This window comes from Ranitomeya imitator, chromosome 3 (genome assembly GCF_032444005.1).
Source record: "Ranitomeya imitator isolate aRanImi1 chromosome 3, aRanImi1.pri, whole genome shotgun sequence".
Classification (NCBI taxonomy): domain Eukaryota; kingdom Metazoa; phylum Chordata; class Amphibia; order Anura; family Dendrobatidae; genus Ranitomeya; species Ranitomeya imitator.
Window position 1 is genome coordinate 45,239,761 of NC_091284.1, and position 18,882 is coordinate 45,258,642.

The window sequence follows — 18,882 nt, forward strand, 5'->3', positions numbered from 1 at the left end:
CAATTCCACGCGACAGCGCTTTCATTACAGCCAAATCACACTCACAGAGCAAAATACAACAGTCACTCTCCTGTATATACATCCAGAGCTGCGGGATCACAACGTAAACCCAATGGACGGCTCTTACGTCAATACAGATTTGGTGATCTTACACTAAAAATTACTTACCGGCATCAAAAGACTACTGTTATCAGAGCAGTCACAACACATGGATTTTCCAGGAACATCGCTCTGGTGCGATCAATCTGGACTATTACAAATATGCAATGCGACCGCTACAACACTTCTAGTAAGACACTGTAAGCTACCAGCACTATGTGTACCGTGCTATACATTAGTTGCCAGTGACCAGTGTGATTATCTGCAGTTGTACAATTTCTTGCACAATATTCTAACCAGCCAATTTAAAGTGTTATAAAAACCTCGGCGCTGATGAGGACAGAGAAGTTTGCTCAAGAGTCAATACGTTTATTTTGATCCGGCATAAGAAGCAGAACAGATATCGCCTGGCGCTCCTCCAGCACAGAGGTCCTTGAGAAAAGACCACTATTTTGGTCAAAATGTTGGACGATATCTATTCTCCTTATGTCAGACCAAAATAAACTTCTCGACTCCGATGCAGAGGCGGTTATTCTATATGACAGGACTACTGTCTATTCCTCAAACATGGATTCTCTACAGCAGTGCTGCCGACCTTGTACACATCTATGGTATAGAGGGAGACATGATACAGTTGTGAAAGTCATCACACAGTGCCTTGTAAAATAGCAGCCCCCAATAATACAGACCACCGTCCAACCCCATCTGTCACGCTGCATCCACTCTTCGGCCCTCACCTCAGCATATAGTAGTGGCATATGTCACCTTAGGCTCCCATGTTATTTAATCCCACCCCCCCCAAAAAAAAATTCCTCCATGAAACGTTTACATTGCATACCACCCATGAAATCTTTGTATAGAATAGCATATTGTAGCCGATGTACAAAATGGGTATACTATATATCAGCATGGGAGAATGAGTAAGGCTAGATTGACGCATGTGTACATCTGTAGGCGTATATTTTTTTAAAAAAACAAACACAATACCTATGTACACGTCTGCTGTACGTTAAAACTGAATTTTGACATATACGCCATCGGCGCTCATCTATATTTTTCTTTTTTATCCTCTTTCTTCAGCTAGCTTTTACTAGCGCCGACAGGAAAACGTTTCAGTCATATTGAAATATATTCCTGTAAGTTTTAATACATCCCCCAGTAAAGGTAATGGAAAAAAAAAGTAAAAAAAGTAAAAAAAAAAAAATTATAAAATGTATATTAAATTTGCAGACTTGTTTTTGTATGTCAAAAAAAAAAAAAAAAAAATTATGACTAACGTAGTGAAACTATTATTTTGGTTACCACGTCTTGTCAGTTTCAGTTTAAGATACGTTGCAGCTTACGATTGATTAAGGCTGTGTGCACACGTTGCAGATTTTTCGTGTTTTTTTGCTATAAAAACGCGAAAAAACGCATACATTATGCATCCCATCATTTAGAATGCATTCCGCAATTTTTGTGCAAATGATGCGTTTTTTTTCTGTGAAAAAGACGCATCGCGGTAAAAAACGCAGCATGTTCAATAATTTTGCGGATTTTTTTGCGAATTTCCCACTATATTATTGCACTGGGAACCTCCGGAAAAATCTGCAAAAAAAACGCACCAAAACGCGGTAAAAACGCGCAAAAAACCCATGTGGATTTCTTACAGAAAATGTCCTGTTTTGCTCAGGAAATTTCTGCAAGAAATCCTGAACACGTGCACATAGTCTTAATGTTCTTTTATTCTGCAATTCAGACATTTTCCAGCAGAAACTAATGCAAAAAATGTCAGCCTAAGTTTAGAAACATTTTGTATCCTGTGTTTCCCATTGCAAAAGCCAAGTGTACCCTATAATCACAATGTGAATGCACCCCAGTGAACGTTATAGCAGCAAATATCAGGGCTAATTTTTATCGTGTTGCTGAATTTTTTTTTTCTTCATCGTTGGCCTCATGCACATGTCACATAAATGGAGTTAACACTTCTGCATGCCTCTATTTATTTAAAAAAAAAAAAAAGTGATTTTATTATGGGTTTCTACGTAAATTCATATAGCTTCCTGCGAGAATTTGGCGGACGCTCCCGTCAGCTGTGAGGAAGGTGTCACGCAACGCGGGAAGCCTAAATACATTATCTATTGGCGGGATTGTATTACACAGTGGAGCTTTGCGCATCTAAATCCAGGTTACTACACCAAGGTCGGAGATCACTGTACTCGACATGACAACATGGAGGCACACACAGACGATAGGACACATCCGCTCTGATGTCTAGAAGACATTGCAGTAACACAATAGTTGTTCTGTAACTGCAGAATTACAACTCCTTTAGGACATGCTGGGAGTAGTAGTTTTGCAGCTGACGCTGTCCTGAACCTTGGCCGTCACTACTTAAAATCTGAAAGGCTTCGCCGAGTTGTGCTAGGCCGCAGCTGAGGCCTGTGCTGCCATGGCAACCGAGCAGTAATGTCCTGAGCCACAGCGAGTGTATAGGAAATACTGGTGACCACAAGGAGGAGATTCATCAAAAATGGCAAAACATGCTGGTGACACAACTACTCCCATCTGGGCGACCCTTCATTTTCAAAAAGATCTTTAACCCTGTCTGCCGCGTGATTTTGTGTTTTGGTGCCTTCAATTATTCCTCCCCTTTTTCCCAGTGCCTTTATGTTTTGTTTTTTCTTCTATAGACATGGACATATTAGTTTTGGGATTTTTTGCGGGATAAGTTGTAGTTTTGAATGACACAATTTACTTTTCCATATAATGTACTGAAAAAAAAAAAAAAAAAAAAAACCAGGAAAAAAAAAATTATAGGTGACGTGAAATTGCGGTCACCGAAATAACAGAATAATTAAAAAAAAAATTAAAGGTTAAAAAATAATATTAACAACATTACTAATTTTATATTACATTAGATCTGACTAGCGGTTACGACAAAACCAAATATATAATTACTGGTACTTCTATTTCTTACATTTTAAAATTAGCACAGGGCAGAGAAATATCACTGTACTAATATTAAAAAATAAACAAAAATTATATATATATATATATATATATATATATATATATATATATATATATATATATATATATATATATATATATATATTCAACATGTCAACCCTGTGCAAGGAAGGATTCACACACTGCAGATTTTGTGGAAAACTGTCAAAGAAAATAAACAAAAAAAAAAAAATATATATATATATATATATATTTTTTTTTTTTTTTTTTTTTGTTTATTTTCTTTGACAGTTTTCCACAAAATCTGCAGTGTGTGAATCCTTCCTTGCACAGGGTTGACATGTTGAGTATTTGGCAGATTTTCTCCATTTAAAATCTGCCAGCATTTTACATTATATTAAAGTGGATAACTCTCATACACATTCTGCAATTTTTTAATTTATTCTTCATTTTTTTTTTTTTTTGTGGGGCGAGGAATCGGAGCGGAAATTACGTTGTGGTCCTTAACTCCACAGCATGACAAGATCTGATCCGAAAACGCACCTTTTTTGGTATGACTCTTACCAATTCATTTCAATGGGGACCATAAACCTGCAGATTAAAACTCTGGCCTGGTATTTTTTGGGGTGCATTTTGGTAGTTTAAGGGGGGAAAAAAAAAAACACCCATATAAATACAAATATTTACAGGTGACAAAACCGGTGCAGATTTTAAATGAAAAAACGCTGTGGATTTTAGTTTAGAGATCTGCACCAAATATGCGACATGTGAATTTACACGTCCAGACTGGTGACAAGTCTAGAATGCAAAATGTTGACGTGTCCTTGAGTACGTGGTGCGGCACCGAATAAATAATCCAGGACATGAGGCGAGATGCATGGCTGTGTCAATGGCAGCTATGTATACATAAAGCATTCATGAGATTTAAGGAGAACCTCTGAAGAAAACCCTCATCTTTGCTTGCCGATCAGAATCTCCCTGCATAGTGTTTCGGACATTAAGGAATTGCCATTTATGCCATTGCCTACCATATATATATTTCAATTCCTAGTGTTTGCTGTCAGTGAATGGAAAACCCTTTACAGATCAGCAAGTCATGACTGCCATAGGGAGATGCATCTGCTGGGAGAACATACCCCAAGTTATCCAGTGCACAATAGTTTAAAATATAGCAGCACGGTCAGGGCATGCTGGTAGTTGTGGTTCACAATGTTGTGCTCAGCACTATATAGAGGGGGGATATGCCCGCAGTATCTGTCTGGTGAGGACAAGAGTCCATGACGCAGAGACTGGCAGCGACTGTGTGCAGGCGGGTGATCAGCAGACAGCGCAGCTCGCTGGGTGGGCATACACCGCCTGCCATCGCTGCTTCTCTGCCATCTGGACACGTAGCGCGATCTGCGATTCTGAGCAGATATCATGTATACAGCGGCTCCATGACGCAGGACAAGCCGGTCTGCAATGTCTACATTACAAGGATCCACTGTAATCTCCTCTGTGCCAGACATCGGCCCAATAGTCACATTACTGGCTACATATATTATAGTACAGTAGGTGCACAGTGGGGGATTATTATATAATATTCATGGTAATAAGGTGGAATTGCCCAAGTAGACACCCCAACTATGTGACAGTATTACAGTGCACAGGCCTGGTGAGTGCTTTATGGAGTGTCTTTAAAGGTGTCCTGTCATTCACCATGAATCCATTTTTTATTTTTTATTTTATTTGGTGTAAATGCCGCTGTTCTCCTGAATCCGGCGATGTTTTTCCTCTGTTCCTGCGCTTTTCTGTTCCTGACATATGGCCCCCTATTCGCTGTATATAAAGCTAGCCAACTAGGCGTGTGGACGTCAAGATGACAGCACAGAATAACGCCCACTTGGCAAAAAACAGCAACAAGAAATATATTTATATATAGGGAAGAGGAGGTGGGGGGTGGGGGGGAAATACCGTATATCAAGAATGGAGAGGAGCAAAAAGACACAAGAAAAACATCACTGGATTCTGGAGAACAGTGACATTTACACCAGGTATAAATAAAAGGAAAAAAAAAAATGTATAGCAAGTGACTGGTCCTTTTTAAGGCTGTTTTTCGGGCCCATAGGCACCCAATGTGCTCTTATATAGTGCCGGTGTTAAGACATCATATTTTTAACTGAAAATATTGGGACAGTAACATTAAATAAAACAAATAAATAAATAAATGCTGGCATCCATGCCTTACAGCCCATATACATAGGGACCAGATTTTAAGACTGCCGTTGCCAGGGTTTGCAGAGTTGCGCCGACTCCACAGCAGCCCCCCCCCCCCCCCCCCAAGAACTCCACAGCAGCCTAACCCCCCCCCCCCCCCCCGACTCCACAGCAGCCCCCCCAAGAACGCCACAGCAGCCTAACCCCCCCCCCGACTCCACAGCAAAACTCCACAGCAGCCTAACCCCCGCCGACTCCACAGCAGCCCAACCCCCCCGCCCAGACTCCACAGCAGCCCAACCCCCCCGCCCAGACTCCACAGCAACCTAGCAGCCCCCCCAGACTCCACAGCGGCCCCCCCCAGACTCCACAGCGGCCCCCCCCAGACTCCACAGCGGCCCCCCCCCCAGACTCCACAGCGGCCCCCCCCCCCCAGACTCCACAGCGGCCCCCCCCCCCCAGACTCCACAGCGGCCCCCCCACCCCCAGACTCCACAGCGGCCCCCCCACCCCAGACTCCACAGCGGCCCCCCCCCCCAGACTCCACAGCGGCCCCCCCCAGACTCCACAGCAGCCCCCCCCAGACTCCACAGCAGCCCCCCCCAGACTCCACAGCAGCCCCCCCCAGACTCCACAGCGGCCCCCCCCAGACTCCACAGTGTCTGTACATAAAGTGCACCACAGATTCATATCAACTAAAAGCCGCGATCCTCAGATCAGAACAGACATCTATTTGACATTTAATAACTTTCCCCAATATTTATGAAAACATTTACAGCACATCCTGCACTGAACTACTGCATCCAATGTATTAGATATTTTAGGAGTCATAGCCGGTCCATTTTATACCGACTCCATGGTTGGTGCATTCGCTGGAGTATGATACACCCAATTTATTAATAGGTACACGTCAATTAACGAATCGGGAGGATCTACTGAGTGTACGACTCCATGGCAGGAATGCTACGAGCCTCGGGGATACGTCTTGTGCATCCTAAAGGCCCCTTCACATTTAGCGACGCTGCAGCGATACCGACAACGATCCGAATCGCTGCAGCGTCGCTGTTTGGTCGCTGGAGAGCTGTCACACAGACCGCTCTCCAGCGACCAACGATGCCGGTAACCAGGGTAAACATCGGGTAACTAAGCGCAGGGCCGCACTTAGTAACCCGATGTTTACCCTGGTTACCATGCTAAAAGTAAAAAAAAACAAACAGTACATACTTACCTACAGCCGTCTGTCCTCCAGCGCTGCGCTCTGCTTCTCTGCTCTCCTCCTGTACTGTCTGTGAGCCGGAAAGCAGAGCGGTGACGTCACCGCTCTGCTTTCCGGCTCACAGACAGTACAGGAGGAGAGCAGAGCACAGCGCTGGAGGACAGACGGCTGTAGGTAAGTATGTACTGTTTGTTTTTTTTTACTTTTAGCATGGTAACCAGGGTAAACATCGGGTTACTAAGCGCGGCCCTGCGCTTAGTTACCCGATGTTTACCCTGGTTACCAGTGAAGACATCGCTGGATCGGTGTCACACACGCCGATCCAGCGATGTCTCCAGGGAGTCCAGCGACGAAATAAAGTTCTGGACTTTATTCAGCGACCAACGATCTCCCAGCAGGGGCCTGATCGTTGGTCGCTGTCACACATAACGATTTCATTAACGATATCGTTGCTACGTCACAAATAGCAACGATATCGTTAACAATATCGTTATGTGTGAAGGTACCTTTACACTGCCTGTATTCTGGAGAGGATTAATAATCCCATTATTTCTAGGAGAAAACACAATGGATGGAACATCTTGAGAGCCGGGGTCCTTTGTTCTCCATTCATTATGAACGTGGCTAAATGCTGTACTCTGCCATCTTTAAATTTCAACAAGGGACACAGGGGCCTCGTTCTCGTGATTGATGGGCTCTCCAGAAATCAGCACCTTGGCTTTTACACATGGAAGTACTGGTGTGGGTGTATAGGTGCTTGTCTTCCATTAATTCCATTTTTTTTTTTTTAAGGCGATCCAGTGTGCCAGATATAACAAATTAGTGTAGAAGCCATATGCAAATCAGGCTAAAAGTGCAGCGGGGCCATGTCATGACCTTGAGCTGATTCTATCAAGTGTACGGACACATCCCAGATGCACTTCCAGACCGATTTACATATGGAGATATTGAGGGAAAAATAAAGATCGGGCATGTTGGATGTGAATATGCCCGATCCTTAGCTCCTGCAGGATCAGAGACGTTTGTCGGCCTCTTTATTCCCCTTCCCTGTATTGAGCACACAATGAGGACCGGCTGATGGTTGACTGTGCGCTTCTTCGCCAATGGATATCGGCGGCATCGTCCTTAGCGCTAGGCTTGATCAAATGTAGCGGCATTTCCTGGGAGTCTTGGATCAGAGGCAGCGCTGCGATGGTATGGTTGGGGGGGAGGGAGAATATTTGGCTGCCTGACCTCTTTCCCCATTCTATACGGAAGTCTCCAGCAGAAGTGCCGTCTGAGCGACCGGAGCTGGATACGAGGAGTAATTGCACAGCGATTACAGTACATTAGATTATTACCAGCCATTATGGGCGGTGAGCGCTCGGCACCTGGCCTCAGGCTGCACAGAATCCTATATACAGCACCGCTCTGGATGGAGGGGCCGCCTGTGCCCTCTGCATAGTTATGTACTTCCCATGGAGGGTCTCCAGGAGGCAACAATCATCATTTCTATTAGTAAGATCCATATCCACAAGTAATTACCTCTCTGCTCAGTGACCTTACAGATCTGCAGCTTCCTCCCCCTCACTTCCTCCCGTGTAGGTGCGCCGCCTGCAGATCATCCTATTATTAATGATTATAGCTTATAATTATATTATCATCCATGATGGACACGAGCTGCACAGAGAAGAAGACGATCTGTCCTGATCTGGACAGTTCCCAACATCGTCTGAACCAGACGTCCAATAACCAGCAGAAGAAGGATCAGGCATGTTGGATTTCATCATGTCTTATCCACATCACGAAGAAAAGTTGCAGCCAGAGGGGTCTGGCAGAGGCTTGTCCTCTACCCATTGAAAAAAAAAAGTGCAACGAAATAGCAGCTGGCCAAAAATGAGTCTTAACAGGGCTCATCCATGATTAGAAATAGACAAAAAAAAGTGTCACGCCAAGACCAAGTCTACAGATTGTTTGTGGTATTGCAACGGAGCCTCATTCCCTTCAATGGTATCAATCTGTAAAAGTTGGGATTCCAGTTCCCGAAAACCCCTGTTTCTAGGCAGCAGCTTGTTTGCAAAAAAAAAAATAAAAAAAAATTAAACAAATTATATACCTGAACTTTACTCCCCCTCCCCAGGTCCAGTGTTCATTCTCAAACGTTGCTCACTGTCTCCATTATTGTCCTCACTGCAGCCAAATACTGAGCGCTACCGATAAGACTGGAAGCCTTGGTGGATAATCAGAGCTGGACCAGGGGTGGGTGAGTAAAGCTCTTTTTCATTAAAAAAAAAAAAAAGTGTGGTACCAGTACTTTACGGTGCAGGCAGGACCATCCCAGTGGGGCGCCTCTTTTCCCAGACTGGAGGACTGAGCACAACCACGCTGTCCATGTGCGCAGAGTTTCCTGCAGTCCTACCACGCCAGGATTGTAGGGAGGCTGCCTATCCGGAGGTTGCGATTAATCCAGGGGGAGCGACAACTCACCGAATTAGCATAATAAAATCACAATTGTTAAAACAATTAAAAAAAAAAAAAAAGTATCATTGCACATTAACTACCTCCTCAGAATAAAGTAAAGTTGGAGAATACTGCTATAGGAGCCGGTGGGGGGACGGTCAGGGGAGCGGTCCCGTTAAGCGACAGGCTAATTTCTATATGTCCTCCTGCCTCGGGACGTCCTATGATTAGTAAATAGCTGACACGTGTCACTACGCTAGATCTCATTCAGGTCAGAGCCTGGGGTATAACGCCACGGGCCAGGTCTGGACTGTGTCTGCGCTGTGCCACCACGGGCCGCTGTGCGTGTGAAGACTGGCACAGGGATGTCACCAGATAATCCCTACAATGGAAATATTATTGCAAGTGCCGACAGGAGACGGAACAGCAGCAGAAACACTCGTCCTTGTGTATACCCACTAATAACATCTATACCATACAGACCAGACGAAGCCGAGGGCCGGGGTCCGGGTCACTGTCACAAGGCTCCTGGAAGGTCTGAACACAACTGTGTACATTTCCTAGGGTTAAAGGCACGGTACATTACAGATGGGACTTGTCCTTTCATCGCAGCGATCAGAGGATCCTCACTGGTCAGGAGCTGGTCCTGCCGTCAGCTGCATATTCCCGGTCATTATCTCAGTAAATTAGAATAATTAACAAAAAACACCTGCAAAGGCTTCCTAAGCGTTTATAAAGGTCCCTTAGTCTGTTTCAGTAGCTCCACAATCATGGGGAAGACTGCTGACCTGACAGATGTCCAGAAGACGGTCATTGACACACTCCACAAGGAGGGTAAGCCACAAAAGGTCATTGCTAAAGACGCCGGCTGTTCACAGAGTGCTGTATCCAAGCAGATTAATGGAAAGTGGAGTGGACGGAAAAAAGTGTGGTAGAAAAAGGTGCACAAGCAACCGGGATAACCGCAGCCTATAAAGGATTGATAAGAAAAGGTCATTCAAAAATGTGGGTGAGATTCACAAGGAGTGGACTGCTGCTGGAATCATTGCGTCAAGAGCCACCACACACAGACGTATCCAGGACATGGACTACAAGTGTCACATTCCTTGTGTCGGCCACTCATGACCAATAGACAACGCCAGAAGCGTCTTACCTGGGCCAAGGAGAAAGAACTGGACTGTTGTCAGGGGTCCAAGGTGTTGTTTTCAGATGAAAGAAAATTTTGCATTTCATTTGTAGATGGAAATGTCATTCTCCAGCAGGACTTGGCCCCTGTCCACACGGCCAAAAGTACCAATACCTGGATTACAAACAACAGCATCACTGGGCTTGATTGGCAGCAAACTCGCCTGACCTTAACCGCATAGAGAATCTATGGAGTATTGTCAAGAGGAAGATGAGACACCAGACCCAACAATGCAGACGAGCTGAAGGCTGCTATCAAAGCAACCTGGGCTTCCATAACACCTCAGCAGCGTCACAGGCTGATCGCCTCCATGCCACGCCGCATTGATGCAGTAATTGATGCAAAAAGAGCCCTGACCAAGTATTGAGTGCATTTACTGAGCATACATTTCAGTAGGCCAAGATTTCGGATTTTAAAATCATTTTTCAAGCTGGTGTTATAAAGTATTCTAATTTACTGAGATAATGACTTTTGAGTTTTCATTGGCTGTAAGCCATAATCATCAACATTAACAGAAATAAACACTGGAAATAGATCCCTCTGTTTGTAATGGCTCTATATAGTTGGACCCCAGCAAAATGGTGCATCAGGAGCACAGTTCTCCCCAGCCTGTGCCTTGCTGGGAGTCGGTGCGCTCCTGAGGATAGTTGTCAGAACTGTTAACTCTCTAATGCTACAAGCAGAGAACACTGAAGCCAATAGGATCTAGTCATACTCTTTGCCTAGGAGACCGGCTACTTCTGATATCCTGCAGCGGTGGCCGGTAAACTTGGCAACCAGCTGTAAAAAAAAAAAAAATTAAAAAAATTAAATTAAAAAATACAGACCTGTTCTTGAGAACGGAGAGGACTTTTAATAGGAAGTAGCTTGAAATGTTGCTGGTTTTTACAAGCACTTTGCAATTTTAACCGTTTGACGTTGATACGACCCCCTTTAAGCCACAGACTTTTGACCGCCCAGACATCTGTGCCATCCACGACAGTCAGTAAGATGGCGGCATATGGTGGGGCGCACCTTCCCATCGAGCCAGGTGGGAAGGTGCGCAGGGGGTAAGGTGCATTTTGTTTGAGCAGACGAGGCCGAGTGATGTATTTGTTCACATTGAGAACTATCGCCATTTATAGACAAGCGTGCCGGATGGAGGGGCACAGACAATTAGAAGGGCATGTCATACATAAGTTCAAAAATGGCACAGACCATCACAACAAAAAGGACTTTCGTATAGGTAGCAAATATTACACAATTTTTTTTATATTCGTCCTAAAAAGGTGTAATATCTGGATGGACCAAGTCCGCCACCTGTTAGCAGCTTTCCATTTTGGGCCCCCTCCTCTATGACATCCATGTGCCCTAATGAGCCCATGGACGGGGGCTGCCCTCCATTAAACATTTTAGAAAGTGGATTGTTTACCCAAGAATCACTGTTTGCGGTCCTACTGATTATGGGGGTCCCGGCAATCATGCCCCGCTGATCAGTCATATCACAGTGATAAGCAGACACTTATGGTGCAAACGCCAGAATGGGTTACCCGCACCTCGTGCACTTACCCACTGTACCCCATTATATCGCTCTGTGTCTCGGGGAGGGTTGCAGTGATGCCCACCGGCTCTCCCATTATATAAAGCAGCCAGTGTATAGGAAAGAAAACTCCACCTTGTGACAAGAGGACAAACCACCAGTGTACATCTACTGCTGGGAGCGGAGACCCCACAGGACTCCATGTCCTGGACCAGGCAACTAGAGAAATCCACAGACATGATCGCTCAGCAATGTGTGATGGTGCAATGTCCGGAACATACGGAGAAGAAGAAGAAAAACTGAACGTCAGCGACCGAGAGAGTGACACCAATAGCTCACCAGAACAGGAACAAGCGGAGGAAACCGAGGGGGAAACTGATCACCGGGGGGGAAAACTGATCACCGCGTCATCTGTAAGACTGCAGCTACACCGAACGTAGGGAGCAACAGGCCGGAGCCGACCCATTCACTTCTACGGGAGAGAGTTGTGCGTATGTTCAACGATATGTGAGGGGGTTATTGTACAGGAGGAGGAGGTGAGCTGTGACATCACCTATTGTGAATGGTGGATCCTGTGTTATCTACTGTATATAGAGGTGTCATCAGTCATTGTACAGGAGGAGGAGGTGAGCTGTGACATCACCTATTGTGAATGGTGGATCCTGTGTTATCTACTGTATATAGATGTGTTATCAGTCATTGTACAGGAGGAGGTGAGCTGTGACATCACCTATTGTGAATGGTGGATCCTGTGTTATCTACTGTATATAGAGGTGTCATCAGTCATTGTACAGGAGGAGGAGGTGAGCTGTGACATCACCTATTGTGAATGGTGGATCCTGTGTTATCTACTGTATATAGAGGTGTTATCAGTCATTGTACAGGAGGAGGAGGTGAGCTGTGACATCACCTATTGTAAATGGTGGATCCTGTGTTATCTACTGTATATAGAGGTGTTATCAGTCATTGTACAGGAGGAGGAGGTGAGCTGTGACATCACCTATTGTGAATGGTGGATCCTGTGTTATCTACTGTATATAGAGGTGTTATCAGTCATTGTACAGGAGGAGGAGGTGAGCTGTGACATCACCTATTGTGAATGGTGGATCCTGCGTTATCTACTGTATATAGAGGTGATATCAGTCATTGTACAGGAGGAGGAGGTGAGCTGTGACATCACCTATTGTGAATGATGGATCCTGTGTTATCTACTGTATATAGAGGTGATATCAGTCATTGTACAGGAGGAGGGGGTGAGCTGTGACATCACCTATTGTGAATGATGGATCCTGTGTTATCTACTGTATATAGAGGTGATATCAGTCATTGTACAGGAGGAGGGGGTGAGCTGTGACATCACCTATTGTGAATGATGGATCCTGTGTTATCTACTGTATATAGAGGTGATATCAGTCATTGTACAGGAGGAGGGGGTGAGCTGTGACATCACCTATTGTGAATGGTGGATCCTGTGTTATCTACTGTATATAGAGGAGTCAGTCATTGTACAGGAGGAGGAGGTGAGCTGTGAATAGCGGATCCTGTGTTATCAGTCATTCCAATAATGATAATAGTGAGACTAAATCAATCGTTACCAGATCAGGAAGTATCAGCCTAATATTAAGCTCAGCGCTGTATATCAGGAGGTCGGTCGTACAAAGATTGACAAGGCACAAGAGAAGGAATACCATTGAGTCCATGGGAGTGGAGTATAGCTTATTCTGTAAACGTTGAGGATGTATTGTAGGTTGAGCTTAGCTGGTTTTGTGGCTCGTGTCCTTTATACTACATGAAACTGCAATGCAATTTCCTTGCCGATAGTGGCATCTCGGTCACTTGTAGTTCTCCTACCCCTTTCAGTGCTCTAGTTGTGCGTCTGTAAACACAGAAGCAGGGAGGAGGGGGATGCAGCTGCAGCTTGTCCCTGGTGTACATGATAAAGGGAAAACAAGCGAGAATGGGGCCCAGGCTGGACTCTTCCTGTCTCTCCTTGGAGTCCACAACCACAGACGAGACGACACATAAGACACCAGAAAAATCTCTCAGCCAAGACACAGACAGAACTTCGTCCAGCGCAGGATGACCACACGATTCAGAGCACAATATCCGCAGTCCGTCCGTCTGCACCGTCTCTACATGGGGGTTATCTTGGGTTTAGACAGTTTTTTTTGCATCATCTTCGATACTGGAAATTAAAATCACTCCCAAGCTGCATCCTACAGGGGGCGACACAGAGGGGCCTGGGAGAAGCAGGCGGCCATGTCTTGGCAGTGCAGCTCCTATCATTCTGCAGGGAACCTCAATACATTGCAACCAAGCCATTAAAATGCGCAGATGTCGGGCGAAACGAGAGTGCTCCAATGTTCACTACTGCACAATGACAGCTTCTAATGTGCACCTGTCCGTAATATTAACCCTAAAGAGGCCTTTCTGGCCTCATCTCCAACAATAAATCTGCTTTTAATGCACACAGTAGTCTAATAGATCTATGAACTGTCCTGATTATCAACCATTTTCATCAGCATTCTGCCAGCATTATAGGTGCTGGAACTTCATTGTCCTTCCTCCAAGCAACCACTGCACCTGTCACTGTCCAATAGCTCTCTGATATGACTGTGTGCAGTTGGCAGATAGGAAACAGCAGCAGAGACGCACACAAAGATTGGCCCCAGACTGGCCCCCGCTTCACCTCCAATTCCTGCAATTGTAATTTATAAATAAAGTTATTTGCCGATTGTTTATGCATCGCACTATGAGATCTAACTGTCTGGAAATGCAGGGACCATATGAAAGAATCCAGGGTCCCTTCACCTCCAGGACCACAATGTATTCATCCATACCGGCAGTCCTGTGTAAATCTCAGATACCACACGACTCCGCTCTACTGCATGTAACCACAATAGCTCTGCTGCATCTGCAATAATCGGTAATTGGCGACTCACAGAGAACGGCCACCGCTCCGGACTCGAACATCAGACATTCCTCCTTGTTTCGAGCCTCCACCATCACGCTGTACGGAGGGGGGTCCAGCTTGTGGAAAATCCTATATCCTTTACTAAACGCCATGGTTCTGCAAGACGGGGAAATAAGACCTAGAGAGACAACGAGAAGTCACACTGCAGAAATAAGACTAAAGGAAGCAAAATTATTATATATCAGCATCGCACATAATAGAGAGAGGGGCGGGAGGAAAAAAAATGGGACCGGGGCGGGAGGAAAAAAAAAAAAAATGGGACCGATGCAGGAAGGGGGCATGAGTAGAAGATATCTGGCCAAAATCAGCACAGCCAGTCCCCGTTAGACCGCCGCTTGCTTACAATGACTTGACCTCTTACATGCAGCGAACATAGACTGATCTCCAGCAGTAAGGCTATCAGGGGATACAACAACTATATGGGAGCCACATTCCGGTCACACAGCGGGGAAGGGGTATTATATTCTATTATATCAGCTGCTGCAGAATTTCATGTTACACATTTCAGGTCTCAGCTACTGCGCCACCTCCACAACAAACCGCGTCGGAGGCTGCGGCACCTCCACAACAAACCGCGTCAGAGGCTGCGGCACCTCCACAACAAACCGCGTCGGAGGCTGCGGCACCTCCACAACAAACGCGTCGGTGGCTGCGGCACCTCCACAACAAACGCGTCGGTGGCTGCGGCACCTCCACAACAAACGCGTCGGTGGCTGCGGCACCTCCACAACAAACGCGTCGGTGGCTGCGGCACCTCCACAACAAACATCGGATGCTGCGGCACCTCCACAACAAACGTGTCGGTGGCTGCAGCACCTCCACAACAAACATCGGACGCTGCGGCACCTCCACAACAAACGCATAAGTGGCTGCGGCACCTCCACAACAAACGCGTCGGACACTGCGGCACCTCCACAATAAACATCGGACGCTGCGGCACCTCCACAACAAACGCATAAGTGGCTGCGGCACCTCCACAACAAACGCGTCGGACACTGCGGCACCTCCACAACAAACATCGGACGCTGCGGCACCTCCACAACAAACGCATAAGTGGCTGCGGCACCTCCACAACAAACGCGTCGGATGCTGTGGCACCTCCACAACAAACGCGTCGGTGGCTGCGGCACCTCCACAACAAACGCGTCGGTGGTTGCAGCACCTCCACAACAAACATCAGACGCTGCGGCACCTCCACAACAAACGCATAAGTGGCTGTGGCACCTCCACAACAAACGCGTCGGACACTGCGGCACCTCCACAACAAACATCGGACGCTGCGGCACCTCCACAACAAACGCATAAGTGGCTGCGGCACCTCCACAACAAACGCGTCGGTGGTTGCAGCACCTCCACAACAAACATCAGACGCTGCGGCACCTCCACAACAAACGCATAAGTGGCTGCGGCACCTCCACAACAAACGCGTCGGACACTGCGGCACCTCCACAACAAACATCGGACGCTGCGGCACCTCCACAACAAACGCATAAGTGGCTGCGGCACCTCCACAACAAACGCGTCGGATGCTGCGGCACCTCCACAACAAACGTGTCGGTGGCTGCGGCACCTCCACAACAAACGCGTCGGTGGTTGCAGCACCTCCACAACAAACATCAGACGCTGCGGCACCTCCACAACAAACGCATAAGTGGCTGCGGCACCTCCACAACAAACGCGTCGGACGCTGCGGCACCTCAAACATGTCAGCAGATCACAACACATGAGCCAGCTGGTGCAGAACCTCCCAATGCACATATCATGATCGCGCCGGTCACTACACCTGCTATATGAGGACCGGCCGGTGACCGCCGCACAGCTATAGCCTGGTACACCAGGGATCTGCCACCTGCGGCTCTCTAGATGAGGAGAAACTACAACTCCCAGCATGCACAGCAGCCACCAGGCTATTGGAGCATGCTGGGAGATGCAGATTTGCAACAGTTGAGACTGATAAACAATTATGTCCTTGTACAGGTGCCGAACTACAACTCCCAGCATGCCCCTGACAGCGGTGCAGCTGTGGTTATTGTTGTGGCTTGCTGAGAGTTGTAGTGCTCCCACAGGTGGAGAGGAGCGGTGTAATCACTTGTGGTGACAGGCTGGGGGCGGGAGGAGAATAATTATCCCCAGTACGATCCAGAACAATAATAATGATAACTGACAGCGATCAAAATCGCCCAATCTTTATCTGCCGTCTGTGCTGATCGCGATGACAGGCGTCAGTGAGTCAGGAGCCCGGCTGTGGCTGTCACGATATAGGTCAGGACGTCGTGACAGCGGAGTGAAGGGGCCTGCTACACCCGGCTCCACATTACAGGTGCTGAGGTGACAGCTGTCAGGCGTGTAAAGGGAAGGAAGGCCGGCGGGGAGGTCTGTGCAGACACACCGGGGAGGGCGGGACGCCGGGGCTCGGTACGTACCGGAGACGTCCTCTGCTGCCGGAGATCACCGCGCACTGCTCCTTTGCCGCGGGCCTGCGCTCGCAAGGTATCAGACGCAGGGGGCGCGCTTACACCTCCCTGACCACGCCCTCATCCAACGAAAAACACGCCCCCTTCATCTAACCTACGTCTGGTAACCACGCCCCACGTTTCTGTGTAAGGCAGCGTTCGTCATGACGTCATGCAGCATCGGCCGCCATCTTTAATGAGGGCAGTAATGATGCTGAATCCGGATTCAGGATTTCTTCAACAAGCGGAAAGCTGTGGCCGGTCACACTGCAGCAGCGGGCGGTCAGCGCTGCACACCTGGGGCACCGGTAAAGGGACATGTGGGCTGCTCTAGCTGCAGGATTCCAGTTTTGCGCTTTTGCTTTTTTTTTTGCTTCCTGGACATCAGGATCTGACCGGCAGGGAAAGAGGCACGCCGGACTGGAGCAGCCTGGGCCCCCAGAGAAAATCATTCTTGGGGCCCACTATGTAGCTACATAGAAATAAATACAAGACCACCAATTGTGCGGTAAAATGCGCTAATATCAGGGTATAATATAAGGTAGTTCACATCTTAATTATGTAGCAGGGGATGAGGTAGCCCCCTCATAGAATATAATGCAGCCCTCCTAATAGAATATAATGTAGCCCCCTCACAGAATATAATGCAGCCCCCTCACAGAATATAATGCAGCCCCCTCACAGAATATAATGCAGCCCCCTCACAGAATATAATGCAGCCCCCTTACAGAATATAATGCAGCCCTCCTAATAGAATATAAAGTAGCCCCCTCGTAGAATATAATGTAGCCCCCTCACAGAATATAATGCAGCCCCCTTACAGAATATAATGCAGCCCTCCTAATAGAATGTAATGTAGCCCCCTCGTAGAATATAATGTAGCCCCCTCACAGAATATAATGCAGCCCCCTCACAGAATATAATGCAGCCCTCCTCATAGAATATAATGCAGCCCTCCTAATAGAATATAAAGTAGCCCCCTCGTAGAATATAATGTAGCCCCCTCACAGAATATAATGCAGCCCCCTCACAGAATATAATGCAGCCCCCTTACAGAATATAATGCAGCCCTCCTAATAGAATATAAAGTAGCCCCCTCACAGAATATAATGCAGCCCCCTTACAGAATATAATGCAGCCCTCCTAATAGAATATAAAGTAGCCCCCTCACAGAATGTAATGCAGCCCTCCTCATAGAATATAATGCAGCCCTCCTAATAGAATATAAAGTAGCCCCCTCACAGAATGTAATGCAGCCCTCCTCATAGAATATAATGCAGCCCTCCTCATAGAATATAATGTAGCCCCCTCACAGAATATAATGTAGCCCCCTCGTAGAATATAATGTAGCCCCCTCATAGAATATAATGTAGCCCCCTCATGGAATATAATGTAGCCCCCTCATAGAATATAATGCAGCCCTCCTAATAGAATATAAAGTAGCCCCCTCACAGAATGTAATGCAGCCCTCCTCATAGAATATAATGCAGCCCTCCTCATAGAATATAATGTAGCCCCCTCACAGAATATAATGTAGCCCCCTCGTAGAATATAATGTAGCCCCCTCATAGAATATAATGTAGCCCCCTCATGGAATATAATGTAGCCCCCTCGTAGAATATAATGCAGCCCTCCTCATAGAATATAAAGTAGCCCCCTCATAGAATATAATGCATCCCTCCTCATAGAATATAATGTAGCCCCCTCGTAGAATATAATGCATCCCTCCTCATAGAATATAATGTAGCCCCCTCGTAGAATATAATGCAGCCCTCCTCATAGAATATAATGTAGCCCCCTCGTAGAATATAATGCAGCCCTCCTCATAGAATATAATGTAGCCCCCTC

The 18,882-nt window shown here is 46.6% G+C and overlaps 1 protein-coding gene across 7 annotated transcripts in view; it reads right to left on the minus strand.

Annotated features, from left to right (window-relative positions):
* The window catches only part of SYNJ1 (synaptojanin 1), a 72,894-nt gene extending 55,773 nt beyond the window's left edge, over positions 1–17,121 (minus strand). For 4 of the 7 annotated variants that reach the window (XM_069760855.1, XM_069760852.1, XM_069760849.1 and 1 more), the window contains exons 1-2: positions 17,005–17,088; positions 14,550–14,699 (exon numbers count right to left, since the gene is read on the minus strand). In XM_069760855.1, the coding sequence (XP_069616956.1) occupies positions 14,550–14,673 (124 nt within the window). In that variant the 5' untranslated portion in view covers positions 14,674–14,699; positions 17,005–17,088. Of the gene's footprint in view, positions 1–14,549; positions 14,700–17,004 lie in introns of all 7 variants that reach the window. The other 3 variants (XM_069760854.1, XM_069760850.1, XM_069760851.1) reach the window with 2 other exon arrangements.
* Between the last annotated feature and the right edge of the window lie 1,761 nt (positions 17,122–18,882).